Source organism: Bufo bufo, chromosome 9, assembly GCF_905171765.1.
Source record: "Bufo bufo chromosome 9, aBufBuf1.1, whole genome shotgun sequence".
In the NCBI taxonomy this organism is placed as follows: Eukaryota; Metazoa; Chordata; class Amphibia; order Anura; family Bufonidae; genus Bufo; species Bufo bufo.
This window is the reverse complement of record NC_053397.1, coordinates 219,009,122-219,035,135: the sequence shown is the minus strand read 5'-3', so window position 1 is coordinate 219,035,135 and position 26,014 is coordinate 219,009,122. Positions and strand designations below refer to the sequence as shown.

The window sequence follows — 26,014 nt, the reverse complement described above, 5'->3', positions numbered from 1 at the left end:
CTTTAATGTTGCCAAAACATTAAAAAATAATTTAGCCGCCTCTACTGACCTGCTTGCTGGCTCTCAGGCTTGAAATTCTCCCGCTCTGATGTTGTCTGTGTGGAGTAAACTGAGGACAATAAGTTGAGGGAATTGACTAGTTGGTTCTGGATGGAGCTGAGTTTGTTAGCTGGTTGTTTGAGGGCACTGGCCAGATCTGGATATCCATGTTCTAGACAAGTCCACTGTTCCTGTAGAAGATCCTGGATTCGTTTTACGTACTGTCCTATGGAAGCATCTGCGGGAGGTTGATGGACAGTGGGTAAATGCCTAATATTGGTGGGGTCTTCATAATCGCAGGCTCTATTATTGTTACATCCTTGGGGTGAACCTTCTTTGCCATCAACCTTAGTAACTTCCTCTATTTCCACTTGAACATTATCATCAGCTAACATATTATCTTGGACTGTGGTGTTGTCCTCCTGGTTGGACGCCATCAGACTATGATCAGTGTCTGGCAGTTGATCCAGATCTCCTGGTAGGACGCCACAGCCTACTGAATGAGTCTCAACACCTATATTGGCATAGGTGTTTTTATCAATACTTTCCCTCTTCTCCTCAACTTCTTCTTCGTCAGTGTTGACCGCCATGTCTCTATAGTGTTTACTACTTACTTCTCTTCTGCTTTCTTCCGCGCTTTCCAGCGTTTTTGTCAAATCTGTAATATATACATCCTTGGCCTTCAATTCGTTGCTTTGCTTCTCAACCAACACCCTCAAATTGTGGACCTCCCTGGCCCGGTCGTCCAAGCGTTTGGTCAAATCTGAAACCTGCAGTTTAATGGTTGAGAATGGCGAGTCACTTAAATTGTCATAACTGACCTGTCCATTGACCTCTCCATTTCCGATGTCCAAATTCTCAGATTTTGTGTTGCTTTCCAAAAAGTCTGCACCTTCCTGATCTTTTATGTTCCCCAAAAATTGAGAAAGGGACTTAAGTTGGGTATTTAACTTATTGTTTTTTCCTTCGAGCACATATATGGTTTTTTGCAGTTCTGGAATAGTTTTTATCTGTTCTTCCAGTTCCTTGATCTTTTTAAAGGCAGCTGCCAACTGTTTGTCGGACTGGATATGAGATGGACTTACAGGCTCTTCCGAGGAGCCCAGACGGCTGTCACTGAAACGACCGAGGTTTCGTGTCACCTTGAAATAGCTGCTTTGATCTGAAGACATTGTGCTTTGTGGAAGGCTAGCTGGAAGACTAGAAGCTCGAGCAAACTGCGGGCGATCTTTGAAGCCGCTAAAATCTTCAGGTGCCAGTTCTTGCAAAGTGGCATCACTCATAATGTCTTTTCTCCGATAGTTTAACTCCTGAACATACCTCAAGCGTAAGGAGGAGTCGTTTCCTGAAAACACCTGAGAGTCTTTTGCATCAATTCTGTAGCTACTGGGGCTCCAGGTTCTGCTCGAGGCTGCTGTGTAGGACTGTGACCCATTTTCAGGCACACTAAAATTACGAGGCAGCGTGCTAAACTTGGATTGTTTTGCTCTTCTGTGGATGTGGATCCTCTTGATGGTATTCCCTTTTTCAATATCATGCACGTATTTCAAAAAGTCAAGATCCAGGTGAAACCCGTAAGGTGTCTCTACAGAATAGGAAACCTGTTTTTTCTTTAGATCTTCCTTTGATGCAACATTTTCTCCTTGGTGGGAAAAAAAGAAATGAGAAAAACTTAATATTCTCAGAGAATCTTCTATGGCAAATGCTAAAACACTCATTAAAATGGTCCTAACCAACCTCCAGCCTGTTCAGCGTTTACTGTCTCATGCATTAGTGATGCCACATGTCCCCAGTGAATTCATGGGTTGAATATTGGGCACATAAAGCACAGGCTCAGTGCAGGAGTGACATGAAACTACATGTTCTTGGACTGGAAAAATCAATGTTTCTTAGTATTGTCTGCTCATAAGGTGGAATGAGAGAAAAACAGCAGCAAAGGTTCAAACACTATATAAGTGGCTGCGAGCTCCACACCTAAAATACATCTCTATCGCCCCAAATTTTTTCCATTATGTGCAAAAAATATTTAGGCATGAGAAGAAATAAAATGAAATCCCTGCAGCTGCTTTTCTCTATATTTGGAAACAATTTTGCTTCAAAGTTAAGATATCCTAGCATCCCTGCTTGTTCAGTGTCTACGTAGATCTTGCTGTGTCGAATTACATTCTGGAAAGTGTTGTTTAACACCATGCACTGTACATCACATATAGGAAGAATTAACTGCCCCCCCCCCCCCCCTTCATTAACAGAAGTCAGCTAAACTGTTAGGGGTATGTCTGTCCACAACCTCCCATAATAACCAACAGAATAGTGAGTGCAGCTCTGGAGTATAATACAGGATGTAACTCAGGATCAGTACAGGATAAGTAATGTATGTACACAGTGACTTCACCAGCAGAATAGTGAGTGCAGCTCTGGAGTATAATACAGGACGTAACTCAGGATTAGTACAGGATAAGTAATGTATGTACACAATGACTGCACCAGCAGAATAGTGAGTGCAGCTCTGGAGTATAATACAGGATGTAACTCAGGATCAGTACAGGATAAGTAATGTAATGTATGTACACAGTGACTGCACCAGCAGAATAGTGAGTGCAGCTCTGGAGTATAATACAGGACGTAACTCAGGATTAGTACAGGATAGGTAATGTATGTACACAATGACTGCACCAGCAGAATAGTGAGAGCAGCTCTGGAGTATAATGCAGGATGTAACTCAGGATCAGTACAGGATAAGTAATAAATGTACACAGTGACTGCACCAGCAGAATAGTGAGTGCAGCTCTGGGGTATAATACAGGATGTAACTCAGGGTCAGTACAGGATAAGTAATGTATGTTCACAGGGACTGCACCAGCAGAATAGTGAGTGCAGCTCTGGAGTATAATACAGGATGTAACTCAGGATCAGTACAGGATAAGTAATGTATGTACACAGTGACTGCACCAGCAGAATAGTGAGTGCAGCTCTGGAGTATAATACAGGATGTAACTCAGGATCAGTACAAGGTAAGTAATATAACGTATTTACACAGTGACTGCACCAGCAGAATAGTGAGTGCAGCTCTGGGGTATAATACAGGATGTAACTCAGGGTCAGTACAGGATAAGTAATGTATGTTCACAGTGACTGCACCAGCAGAATAGTGAGTGCAGCTCTGGAGTATAATACAGGATGTAACTCAGGATCAGTACAGGATAAGTAATGTATGTACACAGTGACTGCACCAGCAGAATAGTGAGTGCAGCTCTGGAGTATAATACAGGATGTAACTCCGTATCAATACAAGGTAAGTAATATAACGTATTTACACAGTGACTCAGCTTATTACGTAGCACAGTGATCTACTAAAGACCTACTATAAAAAGTTATATCTAATGATTGTGCATGATATTATGGTAATAGTTCTATTAAGGCCTTGTCTTAGCCCCTTAAAGAAAAAGTCTTTGCTCATTCACCATAATTGGTCGATTATCCAGTGCTGAGTACTTGCCACCATCTTCTCAGGAATGGATGTTCTGGTGGCACGCATGACTACGACACCCAGCACTAATGCTAAGATGTTGGCTGGACATGAATGTAATTCTTAAGTTCGGGACTTTATATTAAAGTTTTACCTATTAGGGAACCCCTGGAAATATATGCCATATAATGGTATATGGACATCACAGAGAGGAAGGTCTGCTGCTGGGGACAGCCTTCTATAAGCCAGAGAGGATAGCTGCAAAGAGTGGCCCCTGCTCTGGAGGACTCAACACAACCATGCAATACATGACCGCCACCATGAGCACCATGTAATACCACATGTCTCCTGTAGCGGCCACTGTAGGGGAAAGGTGTGGTCACCCACATAGCTGATCACTGGCGGTTCCCTATTTAGTGGGAAAACCCCTTGAACTACAATGGGAGATGCTAAAGTTTTAATGGGCTAACAATAAATCCCTGTTTGCAGGGTATACAGTATTATCAGTCTGGACCAGCGATGGCGAACCTTTTAGAGACCCAAAACCCACTTATTTATCGCCAAGTGCCAACACTGCAATTTAACCTGAATACCAGTATAGTCTATCTTCCATGTACTTTATCACTTATCTATAATAGCTGCCTACATTCAGTGCTCTGCCTGTGCTGTCCATAGTGCGCCCAGACATTTTCCAGGGTGCGGGTGCCCACGGAGAGGGTTCCGAGTGCCGCCTCTGGAAGCCGTGCCAAAGGTTCGCCATCACTGGTCTAGACATTATTCTACAGAAATGCTACCAATTACTGCATTTTATATTAAAAGTCACATCCATTCGATAATTCTTGTTGTGCTTTGTCCCCATTAATACAGAAAACATTTGCTTTGTACGCGATGACCCATTTTACGGAGGCCGAAAAAACGGTTAAGTGAAAATGCAAATTTGCTTTAAGAAAGGTAATTAATCAAGCAGCGCGGCTGGTATATGCACCCGAGCAGCAGAATTAGATTAATAGATTTAATAAGCAGCGGAGGTACAAGATACATCATTTGGCTCTTTTAGATTATTTCAGGACACACTGTCTGTCCTTAAAGGGACCTATCAATTATAAAATACCAGCCAATCACAGGCAACAGCATCAGTTTTTAAATGAGAACTTCATGACTGCTAGCGATTGGCTTTTCTTCGGCGATTTATCCACCTATTAGTTGGCTTACTTTGTGGCAAACATTTGGCGCACGTTTTTGGTATTTTAAGACACTCCCCTTACTATTACGACAAACCCATTTCACCCAAGCCCCGCCTGGGTGAAATGGGCTTGAGGCTATAATGGCATCTGAGAATATAGATGTAGTAGCTGTTACTGAGACGTGGTTCAAGGGGAGTAATGACTGGGATATATCAATACCAGGGTTCTCTCTATACAGGAAAGACAGAGAAGGCAAGAAGGGGGAGGGGTGGCCCTGTATGTGAAAGATAGCATAAAATCTAATTTGATACAAGTTAGCGAGAACAATTTAGAGTCAGTTTGGGTTACCTTGCAGCTTGATAATCATAAGGTAACTCGTGTAGGTGTGATATATAGACCACCTAGCCAAGTTAAAGAATTAGATGATCTACTAGTTGAGGAAATAGCTAAAATGACATTGAAGGGGGAAGTTATCATTATGGGAGACTTCAATCTTCCAGATGTAAACTGGAAAACCAAAATAGCTAGTTCTGCCAAGAGTACAGATATTCTAAATTCCCTACTGGAATTATCTCTACAGCAAGTAGTGGAGGAGCCAAGCCGGAAGGAGGCCATTTTATATTTAGTATTCACAAATGGGAATTTGGTATATGATATTACTTTAGGGGAAAGCTTGGGATCTAGTGATCACCAGTCAGTGTGGTTTACTAAAAGTACAGTGACTGAGTCCCACCACACAAAAACAAAAGTTTTAGATTTTAGAAAAACTGACTTTTCTAAAATTAGATTAGTGGTATACGAGTCCCTATCAGATTGGAACAGTTTCAATGGAGTCCAGGAGAAATGGGACTACTTAAAAGTGGCACTATTGAAGGCAACAGAAGATTGCATTAGGCTTGTCAGTAAAAGCAAAAAAAGGAAGAGACCACTGTGGTACTCAGCAGAAGTGGCCAAAATCATTAAAAACAAAAAGATAGCATTTAGGAATTATAAAAAAAAAAAAAACGAGGATGACAGACAAATTTATAAGATTAGGCAGAGAGAGGCCAAACAAGTTATAAGAGCTTCTAAAGCACAGGCAGAAGAGAAATTAGCTCAGTCAGGGAAAAAAGGCGATAAGGCATTCTTCAGATACATAAATGAAAAAAGGAAACTAAAACAAGGAATTACCAAATTAAAAACTAAAGAAGGAATGTATATGGAAGAAGATAAAGAACTAGCTGACTGCCTCAATGAATACTTCTGTTCAGTTTTTACAAAGGAAAATGAAGGAGAAGGACCTCAGTTGGGAAAGAAGACTAATGAATCTTTTGACGCATGTGTCTTTACAGAGGAAGAGGTTCTAAGTCAACTGTCTAAAATTAATACAAATAAGTCACAGGGGCCTGATGGGATACACCCAAAGCTATTAAAAGAGCTCAGCGGTGAACTAGCAAAACCATTAACAGATTTATTTAACCAATCACTGGCAACAGGAGTCGTCCCAGAAGATTGGAAATGAGCAAATGTTGTGCCCATTCACAAGAAAGGTAGTAGGGAGGAATCGGGCAACTATAGGCCAGTAAGCCTGACATCAATAGTGGGGAAATTAATGGAAACTATACTTAAGGAGAGGATTGTGGACCATCTAAAATCCCATGGATTGAAAGATGAAAAACAGCATGGGTTTATTTCAGGGAGATCATGTCAAACTAATCTTATTGATTTTTTTGATTGGGTGACTAAAACAATAGATGGCGGAGGTGCAGTAGACATCGCTTATCTAGACTTTAGTAAGGCTTTTGATACTGTCCCACATAGAAGGCTTATCAATAAAGTGCAGTCATTGGGCTTGGACTCCCATATTGTTGAATGGATTAGGCAGTGGCTCAGGGACAGGCAACAGAGGGTTGTAGTCAATGGAGTATATTCAGACCAAGGTCTTGTTACCAGTGGGGTACCTCAGGGATCTGTTCTGGGACCCATATTGTTTAATATCTTTATCAGCGAAATTGCAGAAGGCCTCAATGGTAAGGTGTGTCTTTTTGCTAATGACACAAAGATTTGTAACAGGGTTGATGTTCCTGGAGGAATACACCAAATGAAAAAACACTTAGGAAAACTAGAGGAATGGTCAAAAATCTGGCAACTAAAATTTAATGTTGATAAGGGCAAGATAATGCACCTGGGGCGTAAAAACCCAAGAGCAGAATATACAATCAGTGATACAGTCCTAACCTCAGTATCTGAGGAAAGGGATTTAGGGGTCATTATTTCAGAAGACTTAAAGGTAGGCAGACAATGTCACAGAGCAGCAGGAAATGCTAGCAGAATGCTTGGGTGTATAGCAAGAGGAATTACCAGTAGAAAGAGGGGGGCGCTCATGCCGCTCTACAGAGCACTAGTGAGACCTCATCTGGAGTATTGTGCTCAGTACTGGAGACCATATCTCCAGAAGGATACTGATACTTTGGAGAGAGTTCAGAGAAGAGCTACTAAACTGGTCCATGGATTGCAGGATAAAACTTACCAGGAAAGATTAAAGGACCTTAACATGTAAAGCTTGGAAGAAAGACGAGACAGAGGGGAGATAAGAGAAACTGCTAAATACATAAAGGGAATCAACAAGGTAAAAGAGGAAAGAATATTTAAAAGAAGAAAAACTGCTACAAGAGGACATAGTTTTAAATTAGAGGGGCAAAGGTTTAAAAGTGATATCAGGAAGTATTACTTTACTGAGAGAGTAGTGGATGCATGGAATAGCCTTCCTGCAGAAGTGGCAGCTGCAAATACAGTGGAGGAGTTTAAGCATGCATGGGATAGGCATAAGGCCATCCTTCATATAAGATAGGGCCGGGGGCTATCCATAGCATTGAGTATATTGGGCAGACTAGATGGGCCGAATGGTTCTTATCTGCCGACACATTCTAGGTTTCTATGTTTCTACTCGTCTAAGAAGGTGCAAAAGGTGACTAAAACTATAAAAATAAATGTGCTGCATAGCATGCCAGATTTCTGGTGCAAATTGAGCCAAAATCCTGGTGCATTTAGCTTACTAAATGTCTCCTAGTGTGTCCATTTTCTTTTAAAAGAGCACCTGTCAGCAAGACCAACATTATTAAACCAAACATACTGTCTGGTAGGGTTGATTCTGCTGATTAAAATGATAGCTATCTTGTGGAAATCGGCTGTTGCGTTCCCGAGAAAAAACGCTTTTATTAGTTATGCACATAAAGGCTTCAGTGCACTGAGGGGCGTGGCCAGTTACAGAGGGGTCAGGCCCCGCCCCTCCGTGCACTGAAGCCCTAACTTACATAAAAAATAAAAGTATTTTTTTCCCAGGAATGCTGCAGCTGATTTTTACAAGACAAGTATCATTTTAATCAGCAGAGTCAACTTTACTAGGCAGTATGCCTGGTTTAATAGGGTCGATCCTGATGACAGATACTCTTTAAAGGTGTATTCCAGTAATAAGTTATCCCCTACCACAATGGAGGTCTGGCCACTGAGACCACCGACGATCATGAGAATGAGGGTCCCGAGGTCTCTAATTGTTTGAGCATGCATGATGCCATTAAATTCACCTCTATGGGATTGTCAGAGACAGCCAAGTACAGCGACTTACTGTTTCCCGCAGTTGGACGAATTGGCATTGCACATGATCAACCAAAGGGGGGTCCACGGGACCCTCATGATCAGTGGTCGTCCCAATGGTCAGGCCCCATCAATCTAACAGTTATCTTCTAGCCAGTGGACAGAGGATAACTATTTCTTATTAGAATTCCACTTTAATTTCAAGACATACAATTGGATAACACATATATATATGATCTCCTATAAGCATGATACGGATGTGAACAGTCATACATACCATTTGTTTTCTCCATAATTGATCCTGGACTTAACTAGCAAACTTCATTCACATAGAAAAATAGGTTAGAACCTAGAAAAAAAAAATATATATATAGGAGGTTAAATACGGCATTTTGACTTCACCACCTGGTGCCACACAAATGCACTCGGAGACTTAGCACACGAGACAAACTAGCGAACTCAATACACAAAATCAATGCAATCTCTTCCATTCAGCTTTCATGCTCCCCCCCCCCCCCCCCCCCCCCCCCGCTAACCTACAAACAACACGTCTCCCGCTTTCTCACCAGGTGCTTATTTATTAGGAAATACACGATGTAGATCAAAAATAAGACCGCGCTGACGGAACAGATTGTTCTAGCTGCAGTACATATGTTCGCGGTGTTATTTTGGTTTGACATTAAGTCCCCCTTTTCCTTCCAAACTGATTAAAATACATCAACACACACAGAATAATTTCACAGTCCGACGCCGGTTGTTCTTTTTAACACAGATCCAAGTGCAAGTAAGAAAGCTGCAGCCTGTTCATTAGTAGTTGGTGAAGTTCCCCCCTCCATGCAGCAGAGCCTACAGTATAGATATAGTACAGCACCTGAAAAACTGCAACCTGTTTATGAGGTAGGTGGTCGGGGCGCCCAGTGCAGGTGTATTTATATTATAACTATAATACCTGTAAGCAAAGCAAGCAGCAATGCTACGGCCTGTTTATTGGCCCTCACACAGCCTGTAGTATAACTATAACACTTGCAAGCAAAAACCCTGCAGTCTGTTTACTGGGTAGGTAGTCAGGGCTTCATATAGTAAAATGCAGGGGTTCATATAGTTCATACAGTATAACTATAATACCTGCAAGCACCAAAGCTGCAGCCTGTATATTGGGTATGTAGTCAGGTGCCCGCCAACTAGGGGTGCCCATAATATAACTATAATACCTGCAAGCAAAGCAAGCACCAAAGCTGCAGCCTGTATATTGGGTATGTAGTCAGGTGCCCGCCAACTAGGGGTGCCCATAATATAACTATAATACCTGCAAGCAAAGCAAGCACCAAAGCTGCAGCCTGTATATTGGGTATGTAGTCAGGTGCCCGCCAACTAGGGGTGCCTATAGTATAACTATAATACCTGCAACCAAAGCAAGCACCAGACCCTCAGTTTACTGGATAGGAGATGAGGTGCCCCCCATGCAGGGGTGCCTATAGTATAACTATAATACCTGCAAGCAAAGCAAGCACCAAAGCTGCAGCCTGTATATTGGGTATGTAGTCAGGTGCCCGCCAACTAGGGGTGCCTATAGTATAACTATAATACCTGCAACCAAAGCAAGCACCAGACCCTCAGTTTACTGGATAGGAGATGAGGTGCCCCCCATGCAGGGGTGCCTATAGTATAACTATAATACCTGCAAGCAAAGCAAGCACCAAAGCTGCAGCCTGTATATTGGGTTGGTAGTCAGGTGCCCGCCAACTAGGGGTGCCTATAGTATAACTATAATACCTGCAAGCAAAGCAAGCACCAAAGCTACAGCCTGTATATTGGGTTTGTAGTCAGGTGCCCCCCATGAAGGGGTGCCTATAGTATAACTATAATACCTGCAACCAAAGCAAGCACCAGACCCTCAGTTTACTGGATAGGAGATCAGGTGCCCCCCATGCAGGGGTGCCTATAGTATAACTATAATACCTGCAACCAAAGCAAGCACCAGACCCTCAGTTTACTGGATTGGAGATCAGGTGCCCCCCATGCAGGGGTGTCTATAGTACAACTATAATACCTGCAAGCAAAGCAAGCACCAGACCCTCAGTTTACTGGGTAGGAGATGAGGTGCCCACCAACCAGGGGTGTCTATAGTACAACTATAATACCTGCAAGCAAAGCAAGCACCAAAGCTGCAGTCTGTTTACCTGGTATGTAGTCAGGTGCCCCCCTATATTACAACTACTGTATATACCAATGTGATGTTAGGCGCACAGTGGATGATGCAGCCCCCCCCCCCCCCCCCCTCCCTATAGGTTTCAGCTTTACCCTCCTGATTTACGGCCTAATAGGTTGCAAAATCAAAAGGTAAGGTAGAGAAATCTCCGGGCCGAGCATCACCTGCTTTATCTCCGCTACATAACTAGATCATTAAAAAATTTGCATATCTTACATAACGTTCACACATAAAAGAGACTGAACAAGCGACGGCAGAAATGAGATGCAATTACTTGCCCCGTGCATTAACTAATACATAATCTGGTCTAAAAATGAGACGAGAGGAGGGGGGAAAAACCACATTAACAACTGCTCATTAACACCATCGCCACCTCCGAGAGCCAGAGGCTGTCATTTTCTTCTGCATTGCAGTTGGCTGAGAATAGAAGGGGAGAAAAAAAAAAAAAAGAACTAAATCCCCAATGGGGACGGGAGCAATCACATTTTCAGGAAAATTACATTGCCATGTTGTGACATTGAGGATCTCCTACCTGCATGCCTGGGGAAGGGCCCAGAAGTTTGATGCTACCTTCTCAGACAGATCTGCTCCCATTGCAGGTCAGTGGGGGGAATGTTTACAGCAGACAGCGAGGTGTGTGTTCTCCCTATTAACGGGCTCTGTCAGGTGACCAATGACCTTCAGAGCAAAGCAAATAAAAAAAAATGTTTTGGGAGGAAGCGGAGTATGAGATAGGGTTGTTGCAGCTGCTGTTTTCTTTAGGTTGGTATACGGTTGTAAGAGAATGTAAGTTAACCCTGGATTCCGGCAGTGATTGCTAACAAAATGTGGCCCAATTGTTCTCAATTATAGACAAACACAATGTAACTAAACTAATAGCACAAACACCTTTATGTTTATGTCTTTTAAGTGAACTCCTGAATGTAATAACCTGTAGATCAATCTTTAGCAGAAATAGCCTCCGCCAAACATCCTGTGGTTGCAAATAAGAATCGCACAACGTTGAGGAGGAATTCTGGACGATTCCTCACTACAGATGTGTTTCAGTTCATGAATATTTCTGGGATGTCCTGTGTGCATAGGCCTCTTCAGGCCACAACAGCATCTCTAAAGGGTTAAAGGTAAGGACTTGGAGTTGCCAAGTCCAGAACACAAATTATCTTTTCCACCATCTTTTAGTTGATTTACTTCTGTGTTTTGGGTCATTGTCATCCGTCATCACCCAATGTCTTGAGGTCATGGATGCTGTCCTTACACTCTCCTGTAGAATGTTTCCATAGACCTTGAATTCATTGTTCCCCGAATGATTATAAGGTACCCAGGTCTTGAGGCAGAAAAGCCCCAAACCCATGATGCCCCCTCCACTAGCCCCAAACCATCATGTTCCTTCTTCCAGTCCGAGAACATGATGCTGCCTCCTCCAGCCCCAAACCATCATGCGCCCTGCACCAGCCTTTAATAATGATGCTCCATCCCCTCTACCAGTCCCAGAACGATGATGCTCCCTCCTTCAACTCCAAACCATGATATTCCTTCCACTAGCGCCAAACCATGATGTCCCCTCTACTGGCCGAAAACCATGATGTTTCTTCCTCCAGCCCCAAACCATGATGGTTTTTCCACCAGCCCCAAACTATGATACTGCCTCCTCCAGCCCCAAGCCACAAAGTTCTTTACCGCTAGCCCCAAACCATGATACTTCCTACACCATGCTTCACAGATAGGATGAAGCCTTGGTGCCCAATGTTATTCTTTCTCCAACATAGTGTTGTGAATTTGTGCTAAAAAGTTCAGCTTTTGTCGTAAAAAGTATTAGAACATCTAGGTAGTCTCAGATTGCTTGCAATGTTGTTGTTTTTTTGTTTTTTGGACTGTTCTTGCTCAGTGTTTGAGCAAAGGTTTTGAAGTTTGCAGGCTCTTCTCTAGGACTTTTGTTGTCACTCTTGGGTTCTTTTAGCTCTTTCAGCATTGGCCACCGAGCTCTTGGAGTGATGTTATCAGGACACCGGCTCCAAGGGAGAGTGCTGAATTTATCCATTTGTAGATCTTAAGCAGTGCTTTTGTAGCCCTTGTCAGTGTCATGTATCTCTAGAACACATCTTCTGGGTCTTCTAGAACTTCTGGAAGTTGTTTGGTTAGTGTGAACAGTGATTTGATGAAATCGTTCTTAAGGAAAACAGATTTGTAAGTAACCAGGCTTTGTGTGCCTTTATTTAATGATCAAAACACTTGTGAACCCCACGCTTCCAACCTCACCTCCCTAACTAAAACACCTTTTGCCGATTAGCTCTTAGAAAAGTCACTAACATAGGGGTGCACTTACTTTTTCGCCCTAAAATTTTTGCGTACAAGGGTTGGTATGGCGAATTGCAAGAGAAGTGGTAAGTTTTGAAGCTATAGCATAGTGTCACAACAGACTTGTAATACTGTAATTAACAGCAGACACAATGTATTTATAATAGAACATTGCACAGACATAAGAGAATCACAGGAGACGGCATGGCTGGCTGAGGAACCTCCAGAAACATCAGTATGCCGAGTATATTATTCATGTTCTTAGTTAATGCCTTCAAAGTAACAGACTGCAGACCCGGCATCCGCTGAATGGCTGCGAGCTGTTTTTTTATCTTCAAAAACTGGATGCAATGTGGAATGGAATTCTAAACCGCGGATACAATGTTATTTTTTTATATTTTTTTTTTAGAAAAGACTTTAATAATAAAGAGTAGGTCAGAGATGATGCCTTTAGTGATGAGAGGGGGAGGAGGGGAGTGCGGCTGCATGTCTGGGAGCGCCGGTAAGAAGATAAGGAGTAAAATTGATCCATTTATTAAGATACAGCTTTGCAATAAGTGGATTCTGCCCTAAACTGGAAGGATGACGAAGTGGCGACGTTTGTGTTGTATAGGAATATTTCTGAACTGTGATCTACATTCAGGACCATTAATTATTTGTGGTTTTCCCATAGGATTGTAGGTAGAACTTGAGTTATCATCAGCATACCAATTATTCTCTTTTTTCATGAATCAGTAGTGCATGTAGGTATATAAAGCTTTGTAATAGTGTATGTGTCATTGGGGGAATTGTCATCCTCATTTCCAGCTGCCTGTACTTCTCCTTCCCTGCCTGGACAATCTCAGTAAATTTTCAGAAATCTCATAAACCACCAAAATAATAAAAAGACGAAAGGAAAAGGAGTATGTAGCTGCCGTCAGTGGGTACCTCCAATAGAGGCAGTCCACGCAGCTGCTATTTGACCCATGGGGGCTCATCCCCTAATTACAATAAAAAGGCTTACAATAAAAAAATGCGGGCCCCCCATTACCGAGCTCACTGCCGCCCCCCTTACCTACAGGTGCTAGCAGATCCTGCTGCTGACTGGCTAGCCTAGCACCCTGTAGAGAAGCTTTACTGAGCCGTACCACCACTGCCGCCAGCGAAACTTCATTCTGGCCCTGACTGTGACCTGACCGGGGACCAGCATCACCAAAGTGACTCCAGGCTGCAGAGCTGTGAAGATCTGCCCCGGCCGCTTTGTCACAGAGACAGGAAAGCTTTACACAGGAACAGCACACTGTAAACTTCCAGAAAAAAGTTCATAGGCTGAGACTGGGAGCCTGGAGCCAGGGAGGCTGCAGATGGGACATGACACAATGAAAAAACACAGCAGCTGCAGCAGGCCCCCCACTCCCTATGAACTGTGCCTGCTGCTGTTTATTGCTTAGTGTACCACTGCCATACCCCCCATAAACCTGTGCCTGCTGCCAATTAGTATATAGTGTACCACTGCCATACCCCCCATAAACCTGTGCCTGCTGCCAATTAGTATATAGTGTACCACCGCCATACCCCCCATAAACCTGTGCCTGCTGCCAATTAGTATATAGTGTACCACCGCCATACCCCCCATAAACCTGTGCCTGCTACCAATTAGTATAGAGTGTACCACCGCCATACCCCCCATAAACCTGTTCCTGCTGCCAATTAGTATATAGTGTACCACCGCCATACCCCCCATAAACCTGTTCCTGCTGACAATTAGTATATAGTGTACCACTGCCATACCCCCCATAAACCTGTTCCTGCTGACACTTAGTATATAGTGTATCACTGCCATACCCCCCATAAACCTGTGCCTGCTGACAATTAGTATATAGTGTACCACCGCCATACCCCCCATAAACCTGTGCCTGCTGCCAATTAGTATATAGTGTACCACCGCCATACCCCCCATAAACCTGTGCCTGCTACCAATTAGTATAGAGTGTACCACCGCCATACCCCCCATAAACCTGTTCCTGCTGCCAATTAGTATATAGTGTACCACCGCCATACCCCCCATAAACCTGTTCCTGCTGACAATTAGTATATAGTGTACCACTGCCATACCCCCCATAAACCTGTTCCTGCTGACACTTAGTATATAGTGTATCACTGCCATACCCCCCATAAACCTGTGCCTGCTGACAATTAGTATATAGTGTACCACCGCCATACCCCCCATAAACCTGTGCCTGCTGCCAATTAGTATATAGTGTACCACCGCCATACCCCCCATAAACCTGTGCCTGCTACCAATTAGTATAGAGTGTACCACCGCCATACCCCCCATAAACCTGTTCCTGCTGCCAATTAGTATATAGTGTACCACCGCCATACCCCCCATAAACCTGTTCCTGCTGACAATTAGTATATAGTGTACCACCGCCATACCCCCCATAAACCTGTTCCTGCTGACACTTAGTATATAGTGTATCACTGCCATACCCCCCATAAACCTGTGCCTGCTGACAATTAGTATATAGTGTACCACTGCCATACCCCCCATAAACCTGTGCCTGCTGCCAATTAGTATATAGTGTACCACTGCCATACCCCCCATAAACCTGTGCCTGCTGCCAATTAGTATATAGTGTACCACTGCCATATCCCCCATAAACCCGTGCCTGCTAACAATTAGTATATAGTGTACCACTGCCATACCCCCCATAAACCTGTGCCTGCTGCCAATTAGTATATAGTGTACCACTGCCATACCCCCCATAAACCTGTGTCTGCTGCCAATTAGTATATAGTGTACCACTGCCATACCCCCCATAAACCTGTGCCTGCTGCCAATTAGTATATAGTGTACCACTGCCATACCCCCCATAAACCTGTGCCTGCTGCCAATTAGTATATAGTGTACCACTGCCATACCCCCCATAAACCTGTGCCTGCTAACAATTAGTATATAGTGTACCACTGCCATACCCCCCATAAACCTGTGCCTGCTAACAATTAGTATATAGTGTACCACTGCCATATCCCCCATAAACCCGTGCCTGCTAACAATTAGTATATAGTGTACCACTGCCATACCCCCCATAAACCTGTGCCTGCTGCCAATTAGTATATAGTGTACCACTGCCATATCCCCCATAAACCTGTGCCTGCTGCCAATTAGTATATAGTGTACCACTGCCATACCCCCCATAAACCTGTGCCTGCTGCCAATTAGTATATAGTGTACCTCTGCCATACCCCCCATAAACCTGTGCCTGCTGCCAATTAGTATATAGTGTACCACTGCCATACCCCCCATAAACCTGTGCCTGCTGACAATTAGTATATAGTGTACCTCTGCCATACCCCCCATGATCTGTGCCTGCTCCCACTTATTATACAGTGTGCCACCACCATACCACCCATTAACTGTGCCAGCTGCCACTTATTATACTGTATGGTGTACCACTGCCATACCCTACCATGAAATGTGCCTGCTGCTGCTACATTGCCATATAATGAGGATAGCAATGGTACTCTATACAAATAAGCAGCAGCAGGCACAGTTCATGGGGGTTTATAATACATATATATATATATATATATATATATATATATATATATCCTTTCTGCTCCAGCTCTCTCACTATCACAGCTCAGGAGGCAGTTAAAGGATGAAACTGAGCGTGTGCGGCCTTCTCAGTGAGACGGACAATAAAATAAGTAAAAAACAAACAGCAGTTGGCACTATACAGATATATTTTATTGATAATTCAGTGGCTATATTAAATTTTTAATTACATGTAATTACAATAGTATTTAGATCCAGGTGCTGGTCTGAAAATTGCCAACTTTGCATCGCCTCCCGGCATAGTGACCTCTACCCAGGTCACAGAGCATGCCCACAAAGCTCTCCTATGGAAGTTAATGAGTCATCTCCAGCCTATTGTGTGCTAACATCCATGTGGCTGCTGTAAAGCATCTCTAAATCAGGCCCGGACTGGCCCACAAGGGAACAGGTGGATTCCTCGTTGAGCCCCTAAGGCTACTTTCACACTAGCGTTAACATTTTCCGGTATCGAGATCCGTCATAGGGTCTCAGTACCGGAAAAAAACGCTCCTGTTTTGTCCCCTTTCATTGTCAATGGGGACAAAACGTAACTGAACAAAACGGAGTGCGCCAAAATGCATTCCGTTCCGTTCTCATATCGGAGAGAAAACCGCAGCATGCTGCGGTTTGCTTTCCGTTCTGGGATGCGGAGCAAGACGGATCCGTCGTGACCCACAATGCAAGTCAATGGGGACGATCCGTTTTCTCTGACACAATCTGACACAACAGAAAACGGATTCGTCCCCCATTGACTTTCAATGGAGTTCATGACGGATCCGTCTTGGCAATGTTAAAGATAATACAACCGGATCCGTTCATAACGGATGCAGATGGTTGCATTATCCGTAACAGAAGAGTTTTTGCTGAACCCTGCCGGATCCGGCAAAAACGCTAGTGTGAAAGTAGCCTAAGCGAGGTGGGCCCCCAGTCCCTCACCCCCTGCACAAGTGGCACATGACACAGTAGAGTGTCTGCACGACATACAAATAGGCAACTTACAGAATCTAAACCAGCCATATAAAAAAAACTGAGTAGATTATTTTAAGTGGTTCTACAGTTTGTTTTAACGGATGATCTATCCTCTGGATAGATCATCAGCATCTGATTGGCGGGGGTCTGACACCCGGACCCCCACCGATCAGCTGTTTGAGAAGGCAGTAGCGCTGCGGCCTTCTCACTGTTTACCGCCGGCCCAGTGACATCACGACTAGTATCACTGGCCTGGGCGCAGCTAAGCTCTGTTCACTTGAGTGGATTTTTTGCCTATATACAGTCGTGGCCAAAAGTTTTGAGAATGACAAAAATATTAGTTTTCACAAAGTTTGCTGCTAAACTGCTTTTAGATCTCTGTTTCAGTTGTTTCTGTGATGTAGTGAAATATAATTACACGCACTTCATACGTTTCAAAGGCTTTTATCGACAATTACATGACATTTCTGCAAAGAGTCAGTATTTGCAGTGTTGGCCTTTCTTTTTCAGGACCTCTGCAATCCGACTGGGCATGCTCTCAATCAACTTCTGGGCCAATTCCTGACTGATAGCAACCCATTCTTTCATCATCACTTCTTGGAGTTTGTCAGAATTAGTGGGTTTTTGTTTGTCCACCCACCTCTTGAGGATTGACCACAAGTTCTCAATGGGATTAAGATCTGGGGAGTTTCCAGGCCATGGACCCAAAATGTCAACGTTTTGGTCCCCGAGCCACTTAGTTATCACTTTTGCCTTATGGCACGGTGCTCCATCGTGCTGGAAAATGCATTGTTCTTCACCAAACTGTTGTTGGAATGTTGGAAGAAGTTGCTGTTGGAGGGTGTTTTGGTGCCATTCTTTATTCATGGCTGTGTTTTTGGGCAAAATTGTGAGTGAGCCCACTCCCTTGGATGAGAAGAACCCCACACATGAATGGTCTCAGGATGCTTTACTGTTGGCATGACACAGGACTGATGGTAGCGCTCACCTTTTCTTCTCCGGACAAGCCTTTTTCCAGATGCCCCAAACAATCGGAAAGAGGCTTCATCGGAGAATATGACTTTGCCCCAGTCCTCAGCAGTCCATTCACCAGACTTTCTGCAGAAGATCAATCTGTCCCTGATGGGTTTTTTTGGAGAGAAGTGGCTTCTTTGCTGCCCTTCTTGACACCAGGCCATCTTCCAAAAGTCTTTGCCTCACTGTGCGTGCAGATGCGCTCACACCTGCCTGCTGCCCTTCCTGAGCAAGCGCTGCACTGGTGGCACTCCGATCCCGTAGCTGAATCCTCTTTAGGAGACGATCCTGGCGCTTGCTGGACTTTCTTGGACGCCCTGAAGCCTTCTTAACAAGAATTGAACCTCTTTCCTTGAAGTTCTTGATGATCCTATAAATTGTTGATTGAGGTGCAATCTTAGTAGCCACAATATCCTTGCCTGTGAAGCCATTTTTATGCAACGCAATGATGGCTGCACGCGTTTCTTTGCAGGTCACCATGGTTAACAATGGAAGAACAATGATTTCAAGCATCACCCTCCTTTTAACATGTCAAGTCTGCCATTTTAACCCAATCAGCCTGACATAATGATCTCCAGCCTTGTGCTCGTCTACATTCTCACCTGAGTTAACAAGACGATTACTGAAATGATCTCAGCAGGTCCTTTAATGACAGCAATGAAATGCAGTGGAAAGTTTTTTGGGGGATTAAGTTAATTTTCATGGCAAAGAAGGACTATGCAATTCATCTGATCACTCTTCATAACATTCTGGAGTATATGCAAATTGCTATTATAAAAACTTAAGCAGCAACTTTTCCAATTTCCAATATTTATTTAATTCTCGAAACTTTTGGCCACGACTGTACTATATGGAGGATATGTCACAATAAAAGACTTTTTTATTTGCATGAAAACCTTGAGTGTGCAGTGGTACTTCTCTTACTATCTTATTTTAATTAGTAAAAAATAAATAAAGATGAGACCTTCCTTTTAAGGGGCTAAAGTCTGTACAGCCGAGCTGCACAAAGCTTCACAAATATGGAAAGGTCTGATGTATAAAATGAACAAAAAGGGGAAAAAATGCCCAGATCTGCAAATATACAGAAAACTCTCCCATGGGCGCCTTTGCAAACACAGCTACAGAATCCTTCCTCTATTTTTTTTTTTTTTAAAGGAAAGTTATAAATGGGGTCTTTATTCTTCCTTCATAAATAAATGGAGACGTCTGTGGGTTATTATAAACCTGCACTGAATTGTCCCCATATGAAACGCCTTGAGGTTGCTCTGAGCCTTCCAGACCATGCAGTACGTGTCCATATGGTGCAGGACACAATTGGTGGTTTCCAGTGATAATTTCTTTATGTCTGTATATAAATGGGCGCAGGTCCTGGTGCACCCCCGTCCTGTCCTGGAAGGTCACTGCGCGCCGGAAGCAACATGATCTCACAATCGCACTTAACATGTCCAAGGCTCTGGCTTCCATTTATAACCACACTGCAGTCATACGACAGACACACGGAGAGATCGGTCAGGTTGTGGCGCTTTGACTGGAGAAGCACCGCTCTATTCAGGGCCATTCATTCCATGGAATACATTTTTTTATAAATGCACTGGAGTCTCCGGATGCATGTGAACAGATCCGAAGGGTGAGTTCTGACATGGCGGAGATCTGGTGCAGAGTACGCACTGCCAATCAGCAGAAAATTATAGTGCAATACATGTGGTGTGGTTGGGGCTTTGAAAACTTCTTCCATATTCTGGTTGGAAAAACAAGCATGCTGCAGAAGTGAAGGGGTCAGGTCCCCAGTGACTCTGCAGCATATATTCCGGAAGAATATAAACTAGAACAAGGAATGCTATAATTCAATGGTGACGTCAGCGAGGGAGGAAGTAGCTAGCTTCTCCTCCTACCTACATCAATATTGTTGCTAACCTGGGATATAACTGAGGCTACATGCACACGAACGTTGTTTGTTTCCGTGTCCGTTCCGTTTTTTTTTGCGGAAATGATGCAGACCCATTCAGTATGTTCGTTCCGTAGCCCCGCAAAAAAAAAAAAATATAGAACATGTCCTATTCTTGTCCGTTTTAGGCATTGTTACAATGGATTCGCAGAAAAACAGGTGGCAGACGGATGTCATGTTTTTTTTTTTCCGGACCGCAAAACACATTCGGTCGTGTGCATGTAGCCTGAAGGAAAGCTAAGTGTAACCTATTCTCACTTCCGCACTGGGACCCATGGCTCCAGCGGTTGTCGGCCTCAGGGTGCCAGCCAACTGAACGCCCTCTCCTGTTTCCAGCTACCAAGGCATCCGATGCGTCCCTATTATACCACTGGCGGCCTTGTCTCCATTGCCTACTGATTAAGGTGTTAACCTTTGCTTCGCCAATGTTCCTACAAGTTGTGTCTCTGATTAGAACTCCAGATTGACGCTCACCTTAACCTAGGCCATGTTCCTCCTGCTTCACCCTTGGACCTATTCTTCTGCTCCTGGTCCTGACACTTAGCCCTGCTCTTGACTATGCTCCCGCCTCTGGCCTGCTGCATTCTGACCGACCGCCTTGCGACAATCCCTGGCTCCGATCCTGACTATGCCACTGTTTCCACACTGCTATTCTGTGGACTCCGACCTGGGAATCCAACCTCCTTCCAGGGGTAAAGAGCAAAAAATGGAAACATTTCTTAGAACCGCGACCCATTCTAGCCATTGCCAAGCTGATTGTGGCCTAGAGAATCCACGTCTCCGGTAACTGGGAGGAAGTAGCTAGCTTCTCCTCCTATCTCAACTGTTTGCCCCACAAATAATCAATACGCATAGGCGGCAGGAGAAGGGAAGCTTGGAAGAAATGGAAAGAATGATACCCTGAAGCCTGACACATATCTCCCAAAATATCCAAATCTCTGCTAAGGTGCCAGAGATAGATCATAGGGAGGCTAAATGGGGCAACCTCCCAGTTTCCTATAGCATTTCCAACACATGGACCGCCAACAAAGGGTGATCATGAAGCAACTGGAGAGGCCTCCACCAACGTATACCTAGTAATGCCAACAACCAGGACTCCACACTATTTCTATCCAAATGCACCGTCCTCAGCAGCTCATGTCCCTTCTTAGTTCTTCTTACCTCCCTAATGAATAATTACAATGAAAATCCATTACCAGGAGTTTCCTTTTAGAAGGGACAGCTGCAGAACCTCATCAAATCAGGATTTATGGTAGGAATCTGAACTCTCCAGAACCCGGCCCTTAATCCGACCATGTATACACACAAAGGAGGTGAGAACAAGTTCTGCGCACAAGAGTTTTTGTTGCAATTCCAGAAATATTTGCGGCCTCACTGGGAATATTTGTTCATTCTGAACTTTTTCTTCCACACAGGAAATTGATGTAATGAGTTTCCAGTATGGTGAATGCGCGGCCTGGACAATCGCCTCTGTTCTACAGCTTCTCACCCTTATCAAGCAGATGATGGGCTTGGCGCTGATCAGTTCAGCAAAAAGCCTAAAAAAATTTAACTTTAAAAAAAAAAAAAGGTGTGTATACCAGCGGCTTGCAACGCATGCTCATGTAGCTGCTGACTGTCATGGCATGCTGTGAGTTGTAGTTTAATACCATCTGGGTAGCCACAGATTGAAGACCACTGAAAAAATCTATTCTCAGTCTGTCAAAAGGCTTGGGTTCCAGACTGATACATCTATAGCTGTGAAGGCTAACCTCCGGCACTCCAGCTGTGGTAGAACTACGACTCCCAAGATGTACACTTGTTGGGCTGTTCTCAGAAAACTCCATAGATATGAATGGAGAATTCTGGGAGTTGTAGTGCCGGAGGTTAGCCATCACTGTCTTAGGCGCTGTTCACATCTGGTTTTGGTTGTACGCCAATCTGATACGTTTAGACATACAGTAGAAAAAACATATACAAACATATGTAATTTTGTGGTTATCTACCCTTTTCTTATGTATATGTTTGATTGATGTGCATACGTATCAATATATGTTTGTGTCTGTATGTTTTTACCAAAAACATATACAGTTGCAAGAAAAAGTATGTGAACCCTTTGGAATGATATGGATTTCTGCACAAAAAAAAAAGAAAGTATAGTTTTCTATTGTATTTTTGTGTTGCACGACAGAAAAGCGTGGTAGGCTAAATTATTCTGTCCTGCAAAAAATCTAATGGAAACAATGATAAACAGAGCTTAAAGTATACATTTTTGAACTATGCTTGCCCAATTATAGTCTATGGGTAGGTCACATGTTTTTATATTCTTTTTCTGTTTTGAAACGTATCCGACTGACATACAATACGAGATGTGAACGGCCCCTTACCTGAACTGTTACATTGTAACTAGCGCTCATTTCTGAGCAGTATTTGGTTTTTACAGGTTTTCAGCCTCTGGTCATGAACGTTATCCAATCACTGTCAACAAGCAGAGGTTTTGAAAACAATCAGAAACTGAACACATTTGTTATACTACAAATAAACCAGAAAACTAGAATGTTAAGCGGTCTTGTGCCACATACCGCTGAGGCCAGTGATTGGCTGCGGCGGTCACGCATGGCTATGTTACCGCTGCAGCCTGGAAACACACACCAGAGCGGCAGCGCTGGAAATGGTGGGGAACTAAGTGGTCAGTATACGACCTTTTTTTTTTTTTTTTTTTTTTAAATTTAGGGGCACACTGGAGATTTTCAAAATAAATTGAACCATCCCATTAAGGGTAAAAACAAATATTTGGCTGCCACATGCGCATAAGTGATTTAGCTATATCGATATAAAATTGGGGGGGGGGGGAGGAGGTGGAAGGACCCCTTTAATTGTCCTCGATTGCTTCTTCTCCAACCCAGAAAAGCAAGATTTCACTCTGCTGACAACCTATACTTTACAGTCAGCCTCTAAACAGCCGCTGATAAGGGTCAAAAAGCTTCAAAAGAATGTCAGCTAATTAGTGCCAAATCCATGGCAGCACAATTCATTACCCGTGACCCTGTGAATGCTGCAATTTGTACAGACGAACGCATTTGTCTTATTGCAGGAGGGCAGCAGGAAGGTTTATCCCAGGGCAGAGAGAAAATGCACAAATCCCTATTACATGTGCTGCTTACATCTTGATCTGATCCACACTCCACTGACGAGCACCCTCTCAGGCATACAGACCAATGACGGGTCCTGTCAACATCCCTGAATTATTTACTCTGCTTACATAGCGCGGAGGAAGCACTCCCATCATCCACTGTCACTAGTGAGGCTCACAATCTAATCTCCCTACGCCAAGGAACACAGAGGTATGAAATTATGCAATATACTGTATCTGCCGCGTGTCTGACGATCCTCTAAAGGATAATTTTTTAAATACCCTATTGGGGAATTCTGACTTAGTAGAAGGCCTCCTCATCTATTACACAAGTGGAGATCAGCTACAAAGAGTATCTCCTATTCTGGAGGACCCAGACGTGTAATGCCTCATTTCACCTGCGGGAGTGCTGCAGGAGAATTGAACACTTGTAGATAGGTTCCCCTACAACATACAAATAGAACACTGGGGGTCTCAGAGATCCATTGATCAAAGGATTGATCAAAGCAGGCAACCCTTTTAAAAGAGGAACCTAAAGAGGGGTGCGCTACCCACCCATGAGGCTTCATTTAGAGGTCACTCTTCTATGCTGAAGCTATGGTTAGGCTATGGCAGGATGACCTACCAGTGTTGCCACGAGTCAGCCTAAGAAATCCCTGCAGTGCTTTCCCTCTGCACTAGCCCTTGCAGCAGTCAAGAATGCTGGGAGTTGTAGTTTTGCAACAGATAAAAAGCTATGGGTTGGGAATTAGTGTCCTATGTATGACACAGTTGGTAGTTCTTAAAATGACGGCATCTATGAGCTACGCTAATGACCCGGAATATGCTAAATGCACACTTCCCATATATAAGTAATTAAAAATGGGGGATTTAAGCCGTGCCCCCAGAAATGCCCCCCCCCCCAAAAAAAAATAATTAGAAACTTCATCAATTGCCCATTTTCAGGTGGAGTTTGCATAAGTTTGCCCCTTTAGCATCAAGTTCACGAGATTGTCCTGGAAAAATTAGGACTGTTGGAATGCCTGTAAATGGCTACATGGGAAGGGAAAAAAGCAATGAAAAGCAGATGCTGCTCCCCATCTGCATCCTTACAGCCCCCCTCCCCCAATCAGGATTTTGTGGGGTCCATACAGTGGTTGCTATTGAACCCACTAGGTTCTGGGTTCAGCAAATAAAACATATTCCTTGCAGAATGAAAAATCGCACCATTTTCCAATATACAGTTGCAAGAAAAAGTATGTGAACCCTTTGGAATGATATGGATTTCTGCACAAATTGGTCATAAAATGTGATCTGATCTTGATCTAAGTCACAACAATAGACAATCACAGTCGGCTTAAACTAATAACACACAAAGAATGAAATGTTACCATGTTTTTATTGAACACACCATGTAAACATTCACAGTGCAGGTGGAAGAAGTATGTGAACCCTTGGATTTAATAACTGGTTGAACCTCTTTTGGCAGCAATAACTTCCACCAAACGTTTCCTGTAGTTGCAGATCAGACGTGCACAACGGTCAGGAGTAATTCTTGACCATTCCTCTTTACAGAACTGTTTCAGTTCAGCAATATTCTTGGGATGTCTGGTGGGAATCGCTTTCTTGAGGTCATGCCACAGCATCTCAATCGGGTTGAGGTCAGGACTCTGACTGGGCCACTCCAGAAGGCGTATTTTCTTCTGTTTAGGCCATTCTGTTGTTGATTTACTTCTATGCTTTGGGTCGTTGTCCTGTTGCAACACCCATCTTCTGTTGAGCTTCAGCTGGTGGACAGATGGCCTTAAGTTCTCCTGCAAAATGTCTTGATAAACTTGGGAATTCATTTTTCCTTCAATAATAGCAATCCGTCCAAGCCCTGACGCAGCAAAGCAGCCCCAGACCATGATGCCCCCACCACCATACTTCACAGTTGGGATGAGGTTTTGATGTTGGTGTGATGTGCCTCTTTTTATCCACACATAGTGTTGTGTGTTTCTTCCAAACAACTCAACTTTGGTTTCATCTGTCCACAGAATATTTTGCCAGTACTGCTGTGGAACATCCAGGTGCTCTTGTGCAAACTGTAAACGTGCAGCAATGTTTTTTTTGGACAGCAGTGGCTTCCTCTGTGGTATCCTCCCATGAAATCCATTCTTGTTTAGTGTTTTACGTATCGTAGATTCGCTAACAGGGATGTTAGCATATGCCAGAGACTTCTGTAAGTCTTTAGCTGACACTCTAGGATTCTTCTTCACCTCATTGAGCAGTCTGCGCTGTGCTCTTGCAGTCATCTTTACAGGACGGCCACTCCTAGGGAGAGTAGCAGCAGTGCTGAACTTTCTCCATTTATAGACAATTTGTCTTACCGTGGACTGATGAACAGCAAGGCTTTTGGAGATACTTTTATAACCCTTTCCAGCTTTATGCAAGTCAACAATTCTTAATCGTAGGTCTTCTGAGAGCTCTTTTGTGCGAGGCATCATTCACATCAGGCAATGCTTCTTGTGAAAAGCAAACCCAGAACTGGTGTGTGTTTTTTATAGGGCCGGGCAGCTGTAACCAACACCTCCAATCTCATCTCATTGATTGGACTCCAGTTGGCTGACACCTCACTCCAATTAGCTCTTGGAGATGTCATTAGTCTAG

At 43.6% G+C, this 26,014-nt stretch overlaps 1 protein-coding gene across 5 annotated transcripts in view; it reads right to left on the bottom strand.

Annotated features, from left to right (window-relative positions):
- Positions 1-26,014, bottom strand: part of KANK4 (KN motif and ankyrin repeat domains 4) — a 95,435-nt gene that overhangs the window by 33,512 nt on the left and 35,909 nt on the right. For 4 of the 5 annotated variants that reach the window (XM_040408098.1, XM_040408096.1, XM_040408097.1 and 1 more), the window contains 2 exons: positions 8,540-8,611; positions 50-1,681 (listed from right to left, as the gene is read on the bottom strand). In XM_040408098.1, the coding sequence (XP_040264032.1) occupies positions 50-1,681; positions 8,540-8,555 (1,648 nt within the window). In that variant the 5' untranslated portion in view covers positions 8,556-8,611. Of the gene's footprint in view, positions 1-49; positions 1,682-8,539; positions 8,612-11,003; positions 11,058-26,014 lie in introns of those variants that run through there. The other variant, XM_040408099.1, reaches the window with a different exon arrangement.